Raw genomic sequence first — 18,754 nt, 5'->3', positions numbered from 1 at the left:
TCTTATTAGCTAAGGCTGTTAGAATCTACCAAGATATATTGCTAAAAAGCATGCTAAAAAGAGAACACGAACTTTTTTTTTTTTTGAGACGGAGTCTCGCTCTGTCGCCCAGGCTGGAGTGCAGTGGCGCGATCTCGGCTCACTGCAAGCTCCGCCTCCGGGGTTCACGCCATTCTCCTGCCTCAGCCTCCTGAGTAGCTGGGACTACAGGCGCCCGCCACCGCGCCCGGCTAATTTTTTGTATTTTTAGTAGAGACGGGGTTTCACCGGAGAACACGAACTTTTTGAGTAAAACTGGTTTCCAAACCTGTACTGAAGGTCAACACTATCCAGTGGTGCTCATTCCTTAAAATATGGTATCACCTGGAGCTCATAAGGCATAAATGAGATGACAATGTGAAGCCTCACAAGCCAGGATCTGGCACTTCGTACTGAAGTCCAGCGAAAATACAGGAGACTCTGAACCAGGGTAGTAGGACTGCTGGGGTGATGGGAGGATGGGGAGGCTAGCGAACAGAGTCTGAACAATCATTTCCAAAGCTAATCTTAACAATAACTATCCTGTGAAAGAATTACTACTCCACTAAAGATCTACCAGGCAATCAAAGTTAACTTCTAAACATCAGCGGTGATCAGGAAAAATTAAATACCATCAGTAGGCAAGTGGAAACTAGTAAAAGTGACTATAATATAATAAACTGATAAAAAGCTTTGGCTGACCTAAGACTTTATTTACTGTGCCTTACATGTCTCCACCCCATTTCAGCCTTGATCTTACACTTACTGAAATTCCCTGCCTTCTTCCTTCACTAACCACTTCAATGAACTTGTGTGTGCATTCACACCTGTTATTACATGGGTTCATTCACTGCAACTAGATCTCAACAGTTAATTGGCACAGGAAACAAAACAGAAATGTAAGTGGGATAGAGTGGAATGCTCTCTGAAGACTTTAGATCTGACTCTGGCATTAAGTGAGCCATTGAAGGTTCCTCCTAAACCGTAAAGTCAGAGTCCCTTCTGTCTATAAAATTGAGTGATTCTATGAAGTGTCATTACTGAGTTGGATGTCAGCCCAGCCTAGCAGTAGAGGTCAATGTTCCCCAAGGGTAGTTCTACCAGAAGTAAAAGGCTAAGAAAGGGCCTTTGAGCTGTACAGAGCTGTATGGCCTTTAGGCTTCTACATGACCTTTAGGAGGTCACTACCCTTCTTGAACCCCAGTGTCCTCATCTGTAAAATGGGATCATAACACCCTTAGGGCAGGTTGCAGCGAGGATTAAATGAGATCAGGGATGTGATGCATCTCTTGTGGTTCCTGGCACTAAAGAGGTACTCAAAAAATGGTAGTTACTGTTACTGCTTTCATCATGGAATCACCAATACATACTTACCTAAAGAAACAACAGCAACACTCTCTGGCAAGAAATGTAATCTGTATCGGATCAGTAAATGCACCAATATGATGCAGATAGCTGTAGACAAAAAAAAAAATAAGATATTGTTTTAAAAAAACACCCAATTTTGAATGATAAACACCAAGTTCCAGTCAGTGGTATCTCTGGGGGGTCCTCACAGAAATGGACAAGTGGAATAACACAGTGAACTTCAGCTGTGCTTTTCATGTCTCATTTCTTAAACTGGAGGTACATTTACAATGTTTATTATATTTTCTCCATACTTCTTTGTCTGCCTGAACTACTTTGTTTTCCAGTAGTTATTGGAAAAGGAACAGAAATCTACTTTTTTTGAGACAGAGTCTCACTGTGTCACCCAAGCTGGAGTGTAGTGGTATGATCTAGGCTCACTGCAGTCTCAACTTCCCGGGCCCAGGTGATTCTCCCATCTCAGCCTTCCAAGTAGCTGGGACTACAGGCACATGCCACCACACACAGCTAATTTTTTTTGTACTTTCAGTAGAGACGGGGTTTCGCCACGTTGCACAGGCTGGTCTCCAACTCTTGGGCTCAAGCAATCCATCCACCTTGGCCTCCCAAAGTGCTGGGATTACAGGTGTGAGCCACAGTGCCCAGCCAGAAATCTATTTTTTTACATAAGCTATTAAACCTTATATAATCATTTAAAATTATTCAAATTTTTCTGATTCTGAGAAATGGTCTTCAACTTTTTGGAAGTGATTATCAACTAGAACACTCTATGTGGTGAAGAGGAAGTCAATGAAATCAATCACTTTTACATAAATGTAACTACAACAGATTGCATTGACACAAATTAGTTTGCCACCATGTGACTGGCTCTTAACATGGAGGGAAGTGAGGGTTTTACAAACAGGAAAAAGTAAACACTTTGGTTCGGTGACAAGAACATCAGAGATCTGAATATGGAACACTCCTGCTCCGCAGCTGGGTGCAGCTGTGTCCTGCCATTCTCATTGGCTGAGGGCTTCCCATGAGCCATGAACTAGGCTGAACACCCCAACTACTCTCTCATTTAATCCTCCAGCTCCCCTCTGAACTAGCTGTCATTACCACTATCTTCTCTGATTACAGATCAGAAAACTGAGGCTTCAAGACATCACAGCACCTGTCACACCACTGGTAGGTGCTGCAGTATTGAGTCAGATTCCAAATCTGTGCTCTTAACCACAGTGTACCCCACCACCTCCCTCCTGGCTGGATGTCTTCACTCCTCAACCTCCAAAATACAATAATGTCTAACTTTCTTCACAGAGGTGTTGTCATGAAAGAAAATAAGAAGATGTAAAATAAAATGATTTGAAAGGGATATTTCTGCCCCCCACCCAAAAAAATAAGGTATTTCACAAAAATTATTCCTGAATGTAATTTCCTAATCCAAATGTTAGTATGCATGTCTCTTTCTTTTATTGGGCACCTAGATAGTATACCAGCTCATCAACCCCAGTATTTATTAACAGGACTAAAATTAATTTTGTTATTTTTTTCATGGAACTGTTTAAACAATCCACATGGCTGTTAACTGGTCACACTCAGAGGCTGCACTGACAAATGAGGTTTATTTAATCCCACCAAAAAGCACCAGGTGGCCAGAGTGTTGTAAATGTAGACATTTTGTCCTCTTTTCATTTTGCGCTTTAAACTATCAATCTGTGGTGTTATTTTTATAGAAATATTTAACCTAGTTAGAAATCCTACATTAAATACTAAGGGCAAGAAAAAAGTTCCAGTGCATAAACATAACATGTGACTAATGAACATGCTCAATGTCTAGACAAAACAAAAAAAGGCAAATAAGCACGTAAGTGGACAGAAAATAGACCAAGAGAGTTGAACCAGTTTCTGCTCTTCCTTTGTACCAAGCTAGATTTTTAAAAATTTAAGTTATTCTCATACACAGATCAAACAACTCTTTGCAGCTTTAAGAGCAAAGGGGGGAACTGTCTACTACAGAAAGAGGTAAATATAAGGTTCATCAATGCCAAGTAATAGCTTTCAGCCATTAAAAAGAATAAAGTCAGAAAAGACAATCCATAGAAGGGGAGAAAATATTTGCAAATCATGTATCTGATAAGGGTGTAGTATCCACAATATATAAAGAACTCTTAAACTCAACAGCCAAGAGACAAACACCACAGCTTTTTTTTTTTTTTTTTTTGAGACGGAGTCTTGCTCTGTCACCCAGGCTTGAGTGCAGTGGCACAATCTCGGCTCACTGCAAGTTCTGCCTCCCGGGTACACGCCATTCTCCCGCCTCAGCCTCCAGAGTAGCTGGGACTACAGGCACCTGCCACCATGCCTGGTTAATTTTTTGTATTTTTTAGTAGAGACGGGGTTTCACCGTATTAGCCAGGATGGTCTCAATCTTCTGACCTCGTGATCCACCCGCCTCGGCCTCCCAAAGTGCTGGGATTACAGGTGTGAGCCACCACGCCCAGCCAAACACCACAGCTTTTAAATGGGCATAGGACATGAATAGACAAAAGATGCTCAACATCAACAGTCACTAGGGAAACTAAAATCAAAATACAATGATTCACTGGAAGGACATGTAAGATTTTTAAAAAAAATACAGTGAGTGCAGTGGCTCACACCTGTAATCCCAGCACTTTGGGAGGCCGAGGCAAGCAGATCACCTGAGGTCAGGAGTTCAAGACCAGCCTGGCCAACATGGTGAAATGCCATCTCTACTAAAAACACAAAAATTAGCAGGGTGTGGTAGTGCACACCTATAATCCCAGTTACATGGGAGGCTGAGATAGGAGAATCACTTGAACCCAGGAGGCAGAGGCTGCAGTGAGCCAAGATCATGCCACTGCACTCTAGCCTGGGAGACAGAGCAAGACTCCATCTCAAAAAAAAACAAAAACAAAAACAAAAACAAAAACCAATTTCATATCCACTAGGATAGCTATACGTTTTTTCTTCCCCTGAGACAGAGTCTCGCTCTGTCACCCAGGCTGGAGTGCAGTGGTACGATCTCAGCTCACTGCAACCTCCACCTCCCAGATTCAAATGATTCTAGTGCCTCAGCCTCCCAAATAGCTAGGACTACAGGTGTATGCCACCACGTCCATGCCCACCTAATTTTTTTGTATTTTTAGTAGAGACAGGGTTTCGCCATATTGCCAGGCTGGTCTCGAACTCCTGGCCTCAAGTGATCTGCCCACCTCAGCCTCCCAAAGTGCTGAGATTGCAGGTATAAGCCACCACACCCAGTCTATCATTTTTTTTTAAACCAGAAAATAAGTGTTGGCAAGAACATGGAGAAATTGGAACCCTTGTAAAATGGTGCAGCCCCTGTGGAAAACATTTGCTAGTTTCTGAGAAAGTTAAACACAGAGTAACCATTTGACTCTGCAATTCCACTTGTAGGTATATATCCAAAAGAAATAAAAACATTTATCCACACAAAAGCCTGTACAGAAATGCTCACTGCAGAAGTATTCACAATAGCCCAAAGGTAGAAACAATCCAAATGTTCACTGATGAATGAATAAACATCATGTGGTATATCCATACAGTGGAATATTACTCAGCCATAAAAAAGAATGCAATTCTAATATACGCTATAACATGAATCTTGAGAACATTATGCTAAGTAATAGAAACTAGACACAAAAGACCACATATAAATGGTTTCATTTATACGAAGTATTGTAAATAGGCAAATTCCTAGAGACAGAAAGCAGAATAGTGGTTGCCAAGGACTAGAAGAGGGAGGGATGGGAAACGACTGCTTTTAATGGTTTTCTTTTGGGGTGAAGAAAATGTTCTGAAAGTAGATAGTAGTGATGGCTGCACAACATTGTGAATGTACTAGATGCTGCTGAACTGTACATTTTAAAGTGTTCAAAATTGTAAATGTATGTTATGTGCATTTTACTACAAAAAAAAAAAAAAAAAGAATGAGGTAGACAGAAAAAACACCAACACAATGATCTCCAAGACATTCTGTGAGATGAAAAGGCAAGTTATAGGACCCCATTTATGTCGAAACAAATTCGCAACTCCAAACATGTATTATTTGTGTTTGTGTATGTGCTTATGAACATACATCTGTATACACAAAAACAAGCACATGTTTTCAAGTACACTTGGAAAAAAACCGAGCAAGAAAGGGCAAAAACTGTGTGGTATGGAGGGTGTGCTTCCAATTTTTCATGCCTAGAGTAATGACTATGGAAAATATATAAAACACATATCAATTGTAATAACTCCATTAAGTTTCGAGGCCCATAAAATGTATGTGTCAAATAATGTTAATTATTTATCTAGTGTAAGTAAATAACAATGATTCCCCATTTTTTCTTGTGGAGTCAAAGATCAACAATAGTTAAATGCAAGTCGACTGATTTCAAGTTTCTAAAAGTCAAAAGTAACTACAGAGTTTTGTCATCCCTTCTCAACAAAGAGGAACACACTGTAATCCTGTGATGTGCTTAGAGGACACAAAAGTTACCATTTCATTTGAATTAACTAAAAGAGTAACCACGGCCAGGCGCGGTGGCTCACGCCTGTAATCCCAGCACTTTGGGAGGCCGAGGCGGGCGGATCACAAGGTCAGGAGATCGAGACCACGGTGAAACCCCGTCTCTACTAAAAATACAAAAAATTAGCCGGGCGCGGTTGTGGGCGCCTGTAGTCCCAGCTACTCGGGAGGCTGAGGCAGGAGAATGGCGTGAACCCGGGAGGCGGAGCTTGCAGTGAGCCGAGATCGCGCCACTGCACTCCAGCCTGGGAGACAGAGCGAGACTCCGTCTCAAAAAAAAAAAAAAAAAAGAGTAACCAAATGTGGCAAATAAATTCCAGGTCAGGAGTTCTGAGGTCTAGAATAAACTATAGGCTAATTTACCTTAATTCATTTGAGTTCATTTATTCGTGAATTAGTAAGTTACCGAATAACAGTAATTTTTAAAAACATTATCAGATTTACATTGTTTGAACTGGGTGTGGTGGCTCACACCTATAATCCTAGCACTTTGGGAGGCTGAGGCAGGTGGACCATCTGAGGTCAGGAGTTCAAGACCAGCCTGGCCAACACGGCGAAACACCATCTCTACTAAAAATACAAAAATCAGCTGGGTGTGGTTGTGGGCACTTGTAACCACAGCTACTTGGGAGCCTGAGGAAGGAAAATCACTTGAACTCAGGAGGCGGAAGTTGCAGTGAGGTGAGATCTCACCACTGTACTCCAGCCTGGGCAATAGAATGAGATTCCATCTCGGAAAAAAAAAAAAAAAAAAAAGATTTTCAGTGTTTGGATATCTAACCAGAAATAAATAATAATATGCAACAGGGAAACAATGCCTTCAAATTTACTTAAAAAGAAAGCATCATTCTATTCTGCTAATACATGCTGACCTCCACATAAGCAGACAGTAACTCATAAACTATCAAGAATCTGATTAGGTGAAAATGAAACCCACCTAACATTGGTGTGACTCTAGAGTCTAGGTTTATAATCCGTTTGGAGAGGACAATCCAAGAGAAATATACAGGACTATTAAATACAGTTCAGCCTTTCTGGCCCCAAAGATAATACTATTAACACTGGGCAGGATTTTGCCTGGTATAAAAGGTACATTATAGAAACCTGTTTTGCGGTGTTTTGTACAGCTAATCTTAAATGCTCCACACCCTGGAAGTTACTTAAAAGTCCTATTATACTTTTCAATTTCCCTTAAAAAAAAGTGACTGCAAAAGTTGTTTTTCTTTTTTTTCAGGTCTGCCTTTTATATTGTCTAACATATCAAATTGACAGCAATGTAAATAGACTAATAATACTCCTCAATCCTGAAGGAAGACTTCAGCTACTAAAGATTTCTTAATCAATAAAAGAAATGCTTTTCTTTGTCTTCGACTACTATCGCAAAAGAAAAAAGAAAACAAAAAAGAGTCCTTCATTGTTGAAGTAATCCCCTAGAAATAGAATTCAACTACATTTACAGGGTAAAAAATTACCAGGGTGTATTAAATCTATATGAGACATTGTATACTTCTGGTCTGTGTACTTTTTCAGTATGGGTTTAAAAGTTTCTGAAACTATGACAGACAAGGATGAGTCCTAAGATTTCAAATAAAAAGACTGTATTATTAAAATCTTTTATTTTTTATAGAGACAGAGTCTCACTACGTTGCCCGGGCTGGTCTCAAACTGCTGGCCTCAAGTGTATTATTAAAATTTTTGACCACTTACCAGAGATAAATGTAAGAGAAGTTATACTTTTCCTTCAAAAACAGTCCTAATACACATCAGAGAAATAAAAAAAAAAAAAACAGTTCCACCTTTCAACTTTCTGAAAAGATCTAATCTCATTAGGAATATGACTTTGGTATCATTAAAGAAAAGCAGCAAATGAAATGTTTGTTTCACTTTCAAACAAGAATTTGTTTTTGTTTTTTTGGGGGGTGGAGGATGGTTTCCCTCTTGTCACTCAGGCTGGAGTGCAGTGGTGCAATCTCGACTCACCGCAACCTCCGCCTCCCAGGGTTCAAGTGATTCTCCTGCCTCAGCCTCCCAAGAAGGTGAGGTTACAGGGGCACACCACCATGTCCTGCTAAAATTTTTTGTATTTTTAGTAGAGATGGGGTTTCACCATGTTGGCCAGGCTGGTCTCAAACTCCTGACCTTAGATGATCCACGCGCCTTGGCCTCCCAAAGTGCTGGGATTACAGGCCAGGTGCGGTGGCTCACGCCTGTAATCCCAGCACTTTGGGAGGCTGAGGCAGGCAGATCATGAGGTCAGCAGATCAAGACCATCCTGGCCAACACTGTGAAACCCCATCTCTACTAAAAATACAAAAAATTAGCTGGGCGTGGTGGTGGGCACCTGTAGTCCCAGCTACTTGGGAGGCTGAGGCAGGAGAATGGCGTGAATCTGGGAGGCGGAGCTTGCAGTGAGCTGAGATCTCGCCATGGCACTCCAGCCTGGGCAACAGCAAGACTCCATCTCAAAAATAAAAACAAAAAAAACAAAAAAACAATTTGAACTTGGGTCAAACTCAAAGCTATTTATTCCTTAGCTAATCAAAAGTGGTTGTGTAGTTTCAACTGGATTTCTTTTTTGTTTGTTTTTTGAGATGGAGTTATAGGCACTCTGGGAGGCATTTAAGTTTTTGTCTTTTATCGAAACCTCTCGACAGCTATCTGGTAACCTGGTTATCAGTCTCTAGTCTTATACTAGCCCAGTATGACAATCACTTGACTTCTCTATGCTGAAATTTCCTCACACACTAAAAGAGAAGGTTGAACAAAATTAGTTTTTGTTTTTTTTTTTTTTCCTGCTTTAAGACAGTGCCTTACTCTGTCTCCCAGGCTGGAGTATAGTGGCACGATCTTGGCTCACTGCAGCCTCCGCCTCCCAGGTTCAAGCAATTCTCCTGCCTCAGCCTCCTGAGTAGCTGGGATTACAGGCACATACCACCATGCCCGGCTAATTTTTGTAATTTCAGTAGAGACAGAGTTTCACCATGTTGGCCAGGCTGGTCTCGAACTCCTGACCTCAAGTGATCCATCCGCCTTGGCCTCCCAAAGTGTTGGTATTACCAGCATGATACACCGCACCTGGCCCAAAATGAAGTTTTCAGAGAGTGAATGCATTTAAACAAAAATAGCACATAACTAAATTAACAATACAGGTGGTGCACAGATACGGCAAAAGTCATGACCATGGTTAATGAGAATGACAGAGGTTAAGGAAAACAGGGTGCTAGGGCCAAGGATTTCTGCTCTTTCAATCAGCAGCAAAACCGTTAAATAAAATTCACATGGAAGTCTAACAAATATGAACACAAAATGCTGCTCTGATTGAAGCTAGGAGCAGAGGGTCAGATATTCTCCCATCTGACTCCTCCCACTTTCTGCCACCCTACCCCCTGCTCCTTCCTCCCCTGCACACGCGCATACTCCTTTGAGCAGAACCTGAAATTCATTAAACTAGATGTTCAAGATTCTTTTTTTTTTTTTTGAGACAGAGTCTCGCTCTGTCATTCAGGCTGGAGTGCAGTGGCGTGATCTCGGCTAACTGCAACCTCTGCCTCCCAGGTTCAAGTGATTCTTGTGCCTCAGCCCCCTGAGTAACTGCGATTACATGCATGTGCCACTACGCCCAACTAATTTTGTATTTTCAGTAGATACAGGGTTTCACCACATTGGCCAGGCTGGTCTTGATTTCCTAACCTCAAGTGATCCACCTGAGTCTCCCAAAGTGCTGAGATGTCAGGTGTGAGCCACCGCGCCAGGCCTCAAGATTCTTTCTACTAGGCCAAAATTTTTTAAATCCTTCTTTCAAAGGCTAAGATACTACATTAAGAGCTCTTCCGGACGCCGGGCGCGGTGGCTCAAGCCTGTAATCCCAGCACTTTGGGAGGCCGAGACAGGCGGATCACAAGGTCAGGAGATTGAGACCATCCTGGGAAACACGGTGAAACCCCGTCTCAACTAAAAAAAAAAATACAAAAAACTAGCCGGGCGAGGTGGCGGGCGCCTGTAGTCCCAGCTACTCGGGAGGCTGAGGCAGGAGAATGGCGTAAACCTGGGAGGCAGAGCTTGTAGTGAGCTGAGATCTGGCCACTGCACTCCAGCCTGGGCGATAGAGCGAGACTCCATCTCAAAAAAAAAAAAAAAAAAAAAAAGAGCTCTTCGGAACTTGCTAAGCGCCATGATTTTATAAAGAAGAGAGTTCCCTGTTACGATGTTATAAACTGAACATGTTCCCTCAGTGTTTGATATGAAAACCAAATGGGAGGAAGACTTGACACAGTCAAGAGGAGTGACAGGGTTAAACACACAGACCAAGTACACAGACACTGGGGATGGCAGATGATGGGGATGACAGTGTCCATATTCACCTAGGACAAGGAGACTGAAGAAAATGGTCATGCCACTGGACTGTTCCTCTTGCTGGGCCTGCTCCCCTGTCTGCACGGGGAGGATGGGCTTGCCAGGGGTCGGGAGCACCAGCTTCGTCGTGACAACCAGGGTAGTGTGGAGGGTGACATTGAAACCCTCATGAGTTGTATTGGGGAACCTCCTGGAGGACATAAAAAGCATAATTACATAATGGAAAAGGGTCCCAGAACATCAATTCACACACCTCACACCAGAAAGAGCAGCTGTCCAAGAATTTTATGGGATTCACAAGTCTTGTAACTAACAGGCAGGTCTTGGAGAGAAACTTACTAAGAAAATCCCTGGCTGCACAGCACTACTAGTGGCCTCTGGTGCTTTTGAATGCAGCCACAGAGGACAGGAATGGTAGGGAATTAGAGCTAGTAGAGACATGAAATGCTGCCTGCTCTTTGGCAAATACTGGGGGATTAAAAGGGAGGTGAACTGGAGTCTCATCACTTTCCAAGGTCCAACATTGTTTACTTAGCACCTTTGCTTCTCCAATTTACATTCTTTTCCTTGCATTATTTCTGCAAGTTGAAGAAGCCACCTGAATTTGCCCAGTGGTTGATCTGGGCATGCCCTACCCTACTTTACAAAATCTTTCTTAGATTTCAAAAGGCTCAAATGTCACCTCCTATTACCCCATCTTACCTCACCCGAATTTACCCACTCCACTGCTTATGTTCCCACAGCTCTTTCACACCGTGCTGGGATTGTGAACTAGTGCAATACTGTTATAATAACTGTAATTGTGACTATAAAAGTTAATATTTTCTGAGCACTGCTTCATTTCAGGAACTAGGTAACACACTACCTCTCATTTAATAGGTATAACATGTCTGATTGGGTATGATTACTTTCCCTTTTTTACCCATGCATAACTAAGGCTCAGGGAGGTTGCAAAGCTTCACCAACATCTCAGTTAGTGGCAGAATCAAACTGAAAACCCAAACTTGAAATCGCTGGGCTATATTGCCTCTTTCATTTTGTGCTGCTGAGGCCCTGTTTAGTGTCTGGGATGGAGCAGTTGCTCAGTAAGTATCTGATTACATTAAATGACCCCCATATGGCCAAGAAATATATTTGAAAAGTTATCAGGTGAAGGAGTCCAGTATCAATGAAGGGGTTCCTTATTCATCTTCACGTACTCATTCCACAAACAGTGATAGGGCATCTACAATCTGCAACAGACTCTGCCTTGTAGGTATGGAGATGACTTTTGGACTTGCTCAAAAGTACCTGGAGGACACAGATCGTCCTTCCCTAACTCCCCTTGTTCAGCTAACCCCCCCTCCTCTTTACACACCAGCTATGCTGCCTGTCACTCAAAAGCACTAAACCCTTTCTTCAACCAGACCTTTTGAACTTAATGTTACTTCTCCTACCCCTCCTTCTGGTCATTCAAGTTTCTGCTGAATGTCACTTTTTCCTGAGTGGACTCCCCAACCCTAACTCTATTCTGCTTCCTTAGGAACACTTAACCCATTCATGGCAGAGATTGCAATTTTTAGAATTGCAGACATGTGAGAAAAATCAGACCTTGGCGATGACCTTGAGCAGTAGGATATAAATAACTCCCACATGCTTAGCGTTCCAATAACAGAACACTAGGCATAAATAGGGTTAATTAATCACGATCTGAAACCATCTTGACTAATTATGGTCTTCTTTTCCCACTAGAATGGAAGCTCCCAGAGAGCGGCTCCTGGTCGGCCTCCTTTCCTACCATGTGCCCAGGGCCTGGAATTGAGTAGATGGCTAACAGTTAATGACTGAACGAAACTTAGTGAAGGAGAAAGACATGAAAACTGATCGTTACAGAGGAGGAGACGACTGGCTACGTAGGACGTGGGTGTGGAGAACCCGGACGACTTCCTGGAGGAGGCGGAAGAGGCTCAGTAACCATGAGATAACCGAAAACTGGGAAAGTAAATACGGGTTTGCATTTTCTGCAAGGCCGCTCTGGGGGCCTGCGCTGGGCGGCGGATTCCCAGCTCGAGGGACCGACCTCCAAGAGAACGCAAGGCCCACCTGGGCCCAGGCCCGCCCATCCCGCCCCCCTCGTAGGCACCAGCTTGGTCAGTCCTGGCCAACCAGCAAAAGAAGCTCCGCCTTCCGGAGCCTGAGGGCCGACTGAGGCGCTCGCTGTCACCCGCCGGGGCCCAGCCCTGCCGCCTCTGCCGCCCGGGAAAAAGCCCACTCACTCCTCTTCCGCCATCTTCTCCCCCATCCAGCGGAGCTTCCAGGACCACCGAGTTCGGAGCTGCGGGGCTAGCAGGACCCGCTTTTGCTTCCGGCTTCCGCTGGAGGCGCGGGCGGGCGAGCGGGAGGCGGGGCCTCGGCCGCGCGGGGGCGGCCCTCTGTGCCTCCGTCTCAGTGGCCCGAGGGTGGGAGAAAGCGCGTGGGAGGACTGTTTCTTAGTCCCTCCCCGGGCTTTCGGGAAGCTTGTCCGGCCTGGGCAACATGACCACCTGGGCCCGAGAGATTCCGGCTTTTCCCCATCACAGGCCGGGGACGTTTTGAGGAAACTCCTGTGAGGTCACTGTGACTCACCCTGAGGGCAAGCAAGCACCCTCCGCCCAGTGCTCTCGACTTCGCTGTGCTAAAAGAGTTTGAAAAGGGATGCCCAGCCTGTAGCCTAAGCTGAGAGACCCCAGGGGGACACTTCCGCAACCCGAGCCTCAGTTTCCTTCGGCTGTGGAAAGAAATAACCGCCTGGACTTGACAGGACAGTGCAGCATTCCATCTGTAAACATGGATTGAATTCAGACTATATGCCTAGCGTTAAAATGGATGCTGATGATCTAGGGGTGGACCATTCATTAAACAGTTCATTGATTCAACACATGCTTAGTAGATGCCTTCTATGTGCCTAGCAGTGGCCGGTGGGGTGGGGATGCGGGGAGGGAACAAGGTGAGGTAGGAGGGGTAGGTGAGACCCCCATCGGGAGGACTGGGACCCTATCGTAAGGACTTTGGACTTTATTGACCGCTTCTGTTGCTACCTCCCTTCCTGATCCAAGCCACTCTATCTCATCTGGATAATTGCAAGGCTCCATTCAGGGTCTCTGACTCACCCCTGTTCCTTATGGATTTCCACACAGCAGCTGGAGTGATCCCTTAACTCATCACTCCTCTGCTTAAACCCTCCAATGGCTTCCAATCTCCATCAGAGAAAAAAACCTTGGGGAATGTACAGGACTCAACCCTGCCCCCTTTTTCCCCTCTGAAGTGTGTGGGAGGGGGACATGGGGCTCTATATCTCCCCTCCCACACACTTTCACTTTCCACTATTGTCACAGACTCACCAGGAATACTTCCATCCTTGCACTTGCTGAGCCTTTATCTAGAATGCTCTTCTTCTGGGTGGCTCTTTGGCTCCCACCTCTCCTAAGTTTGGCCTTTTATTTAACCCTTATCTTGTGTGTTAGACCTCCTTGACCACCCTACTTAAAATCCAAGGCCCCCCGCCTTCCCTAAACTGTTTTTCCACATGACACCTAACCCACCGTATGTTTTACTTATACACTTGTTTATTAACCATCTCCCTCCATGAGAACGGAAGCTTCATGAATGCAGAAATTTTTGTCTTTTGTTCTCCATTTTATCTTTAATGCCTACAACAGTATCTGGCACATAATAGACACTCAATAATAAATAATCATTGAATACATAAATCAGTTAATTCTAGGTGTGTTAGGAAGTCACAGAAGGGTTTTGAACTGAGAAGTAACATGAGCTTTACTGCCTGGGAGCTGACTGGGTGTTGGCGAGAGAGAGAGAGGATGGAAGCCCCAAAGCCAGTGAGGAGGCTTTTGCAATAATCTAGGTGACAGCTGATGGCAGTTTGGATGAAAGTAATACTGAGGAGGTGGCAGGAATGGTTGGACTCCTGGATGCATAACTGAAGATAGGGTTTGCTGATGGACTACGGCATCTGAAAGAGGATTTAAGCATGGTGTAAGGGTTTTGGCCCCGAAGAACTGGGTAGAGAAGAAATCTGGCTCTAACCTTGAGTTCTCCATCCTCTAAGGTCTCTTGAGATTGCTAAAGCTAACTGAGAGAATGTCATCAGGATCCACCAATGTTTGAGTAATAATAAACTTGCTTCCTTCCTGTGGGTGTGGTGTTGGGCTATTGTTTCCTTAATTCTTTACCTAGCTTTGAGGTAGATACCATCATTATCCACAGACACAGGGAAATCAAGGCGCTTGCCTGCATTCCCACAGCTAGCAAATGACAAGGCTAGGATTCAGGCACAGAGCCTGTGTTTTTAACCAGTAGCCCTGCTGCTCTCCACTGCCTTAATTTCTCTGGCTCTTAAATGGGGCTAATAACCTACCCTCCTCTGTTAGCACAGAGCCTGGCGGGAATGACCTGGTCTACAAAGGATTGAGAGTGGGGTTCTCTCTGGCCACACTTGTCAACTGAGGGCTTGAGGCTACTGTTTTCTACCAGCACCAATAAACCCCACGTGACTGGAATTCACCAAGCTGGAAACCCCACATAGCTGGAATTCACTGCTCTTCTCTAGCCTATGTCTCGCCTACTGCCCTTGCCACAGATTCTGCTGTCAAGGCCAGATGAGGGCTTTGTGATGGTCATGGAGTTCCTGACCTTGGCCTCTTCTGGGACTACCACTAACCATGAGGCTGCAGAGAACATGCTTTCATGCCCATGGGTGAGTCCTTGGCTCTTCTCACCTATTCCTGAGAATGAATCTAAAATCCCTGGTCCTTCCCCGAGGAAGATAAATAAAGCCATTCAATATGCAGTTTCTGGGCTCCTGTGCTATGTCAGGCCGAGAAGGGGCCAGCATATGGCACCACAAATTCTGGTGCCAGACAGAGCTAGTTCCCAACCCCTCCTCAGGACCTACAGTCTCCGTGACCCTGAGAGACTACAGCACACTCAGAGCCTCAGGGCCCCCTCATTTTTTTTTCCTTAATAACACTTTTCTTTAGAAGACTGTTACAAGATTAGAGAGAAAACTGCCTTTGCTGTCTTTTCTCTCTGCCTAGACAGCTCTGCCCGCTACCTCCAGTCTTCTCGTCATTCAGGTCTCAGCTTAAATGTCCCCCTCCTCAGGGAAGCCCTCCCTGACCAGTTTCTGTAAAGAGTTGGACAGTAAATATTGAAGTCTTTGTGGGCCGTACGATCGCTGTAGCAACAAATCAACTCTAGTTTGCGTGCAGCATAAATAATACAAATATAAATAGGCGTAGCTATGTTCCAACAAAACTTTATGGATACTGAAATTTGAATTTTGCATTACTTTCACATGTCATGAAATACCATTCTTCTTCGGATTTTTTTTTTTTTTTTTTTTTTTGAGACAGAGTCTCTGTCGCCCAGGCTGGAGTGCAATGGCGCGATCTCAGCTCATTACAACCTCCACCTCCCAGTTCAAGCAATTCTCCTGCCTCAGCCTCCCAAGTAGCTGAGACTACAGGCATGTGCCACCATACCCAGCTAATTTTTGTATTTTTAGTAGAGACAGGGTTTCACCATGTTGGCCAAGATGGTCTTGATCTCTTGACCTCGTGATCCTCCTGCCTCAGCCTCCCAAAGTGCTGGGATTACAGGCATGAGCCACCAGGCCCAGTCTGTTGTTGTTTTTTGAGATGGAGTCTCACTCTTTCACTAAGGCTGGAGTGCAGTGGCACAATCTCGGCTCACTGCAACCTCTGCCTCCTGGGTTCAAACGATTCCTGCCTCAGCCTCCCAAGTAGCTGGAATTACAGGCGTGTGCCACCATGCCCGGCTAATTTTTGTATTTTTAATAGAGACGGGGTTTTGTCACATTGGGCAGGCTGGTCTCAAACTCCTGACCTCAAGTGATTCACCTGCCTCAGCCTCCCAAAGTGCTGGGATAACAGGCATGAGCCACTGCGCCTGGACAATAATTTGATCCTTAATGCTTTTATTAAACAGGGAATCAAATTGGTTACCAGGTATATCAGTCAGGGTTCAATCAGAGAAGCAGAACCAAAAGGGGATATATTTTAAGAGCTTTATGGCAAAGAATTGGCTTAAGACAACACAAACGTATTAGCTTATAGTTCTGTAAGTTAGAAGATAAAGATTTTCACTGGCCTAAAATCAAGGTGTTGGCAGGGTCACATTCATTCTGGAGGCCTTAGGGGAGAATAAACTTTCTTGCCTTTTCTAGCTCCTAGAGGCTGCTTGCATCCCATGGCTCATAGCCCACTCCCTATCTTTAAAGCCAAGGACTGCATCACCCCATGCTCTACTTCTGATTCTGACTCTCGTCTTCCTCTTCCTCTTCCCCGCCACCCCACTGCCTTTTTTTTTTTTTTTGAGACTGAGTCTTGCTCTGTCGCCCAGGCTGGAGTGCAGTGGCATGATCTTGGCTCACTACAACCTCCGCCTCTGGGATTCAAGCGATTCCTGCCTCAGCCTCCCAAGTAGCTGGGGTTACAGGCGCCCGCCACCACACCAGCTAATTTTTGTAGTTTTAGTAGAGATGGGGTTTCACCATGTTGGCCAGGCTGGTCTTGAACTCCTGATCTCAGGTGATCCACCTGCCTTGGCCTCCCAAAGTGCTTGGATGACAGGCATGAGCCACTGCGCCCAGGCCCTCTTTCCCTTATTAGGACCCTTCTGACTACATTGGACCCACCTACATAATCAGAATAATCTCCCCATCTCAAAGTCAGCTGATTAGTACCCTACTTCCATCTGCAACCTTAATTCGTCCTTGCCCTGTAACATATTCACAGGGGCCAGCAATTAGCACATGGCCATCTTTGGAGGGCCATTATCCTACCCACCACACCATAGGAAAAATAAGATCTGTTGGACTTCTCTTCAGGTTTTTTGTTTTTTGTTTTTTGAGACAGAGTTTCACTCTTGTTGCCCAGGCTGGAGTGCAATGGCACAATCTCGGCTCACTGCAACCTCCACCTTCTGGGTTCAAGAGATTCTCCTGCCTCAGCCTCCCGAGTAGCTGAGATTACAGGCATGTGCCACCACATCCGGCTAATTTTGTATTTTTAGTAGAGATGGGGTTTCTCTGTGTTGGTCAGGCTGGTCTCGAACTCCCGACCTCAGGTGATCTGCTCGCCTTGGCCTCCCATAGTGCTGGGACTACAGGCGTGAGCCACCACGCCCAGCCCTCTTCATGTATTTTTGTTATCTATTATCATTTCATGTTGATTTATATATGGGAAAGAGTGGGGCGTAATTTCTTTAATACCTTTGGATGTTAACATTTTAATCTGGCCCTGACCACTTAGCATATAACAGGCACTAGAATTACTAAGCAAAAATAGAAAATCTGGGCTTGTAGAATTCAGTGGAGTCAGGTGTAATTCTCTGAGAAAGTTTGTGAAAAAATCTGCGCAGATTCCAGGTAGTGCATAGTGACTCACAGCTGTAAACCCAGCACTTTGGGAGGCCGAGGTGGGTGGATCACCTGAGGTCAGGAGTTCAAAACCTCCTTCACCCTCACCTGCTTTGTGTCCTCCCCACTGTCCCCACCCTAAGACCTGGTGACCGATAGAAACACTTGCTTCCTTGGCTTACTTTTTTTCTTTCTCCCTTTAAAAAAAAAATCATAGTTTTGACTGGACGTGGTGGCACACACCTGTAATCCCAACCACTTGGGGGGCTGAGGCAGAAGGATCACTTGAACCTGGGAGGTGGAGGTTGCATTAAGCCTAGATCGCACAACTGCACTCCAGCCTGGGCGACAGAGGGAGACTCCGTCTCAAAAAAGAAAAAAAAAAAAAAGAAGAAGAAGAAGAAAAGAAAAATGAAAAGTTGCAGAAAAGGAGAAAAGTAAAGGTCATCATAGTTTACCATAGAGCTCAGCTGTGAATGGCATTTACATAGTCACAATAATTGTAGACAGTAAATATCAATCTCACAAGAATAACCATGTAAGTATATTGAGAGAATAAAGGATGGCAAGGGTCTCTGCATGTGCTGGGCAGGTGAGGGGAGGGAAAGAGGGCAGAACCCTTATTGCCCAGAGTGGGAAAGCAGATTTTACTGAAAACAGAAAAATTAAGAAGTGGCAATAGAAGCATGTTATTCCAAGACATGGAGTTAAATACCCAAAAAATCAGCTCAAAGTGGTTGTCTCTGGGGAGGCAGAAATGAGAGGAGAGAGTGAAGTGGGGATTCCTATTTTTAGAAAATTTGACTCTTCAACTTATGTGCATGTATGACCTCAATACAAATAAAATTTAAACCAAAAAATAAAAAAGGACAGGAATAACATATTGAAATGTTGTTTTGATAATGGTTATTTCTCAATTGTGGGTCATGGGTATTGTTTTTCCTTTTGCTTATAATTTTTTTCTGCAAATGACATATCATTTGAAATAAGCAAAAATATGATTAAAAAAACATAAAAATAGGCCAGGTGTAGTGGCTCACGCCTGTAATCCCAGCACT

General features: G+C 44.3%; 1 protein-coding gene across 6 annotated transcripts in view; it reads right to left on the bottom strand.

The window, feature by feature from the left end:
- SLC9A8 (solute carrier family 9 member A8) overlaps positions 1 to 12,611 on the bottom strand; it is an 82,211-nt gene extending 69,600 nt beyond the window's left edge. For 4 of the 6 annotated variants that reach the window (XR_001447450.3, XR_013400043.1, XM_015148788.3 and 1 more), the window contains exons 1-3: positions 12,535 to 12,611; positions 10,288 to 10,469; positions 1,393 to 1,473 (exon numbers count right to left, since the gene is read on the bottom strand). Coding sequence is in view for 4 of the 6 variants with exons in the window: in XM_015148788.3 (XP_015004274.1) it covers positions 1,393 to 1,473; positions 10,288 to 10,469; positions 12,535 to 12,560 (289 nt within the window). In the remaining 2 variants the exon portion in view is untranslated. Of the gene's footprint in view, positions 1 to 1,392; positions 1,474 to 10,287; positions 10,470 to 12,149 lie in introns of all 6 variants that reach the window. The other 2 variants (XM_077951983.1, XM_028828504.2) reach the window with 2 other exon arrangements.
- Positions 12,612 to 18,754: the final 6,143 nt, after the last annotated feature.

The sequence above is a fragment of the Macaca mulatta genome, chromosome 10 (genome assembly GCF_049350105.2).
Source record: "Macaca mulatta isolate MMU2019108-1 chromosome 10, T2T-MMU8v2.0, whole genome shotgun sequence".
Classification (NCBI taxonomy): Eukaryota; Metazoa; Chordata; class Mammalia; order Primates; family Cercopithecidae; genus Macaca; species Macaca mulatta.
This window is presented reverse-complemented; position numbering and strand designations above follow the sequence as displayed.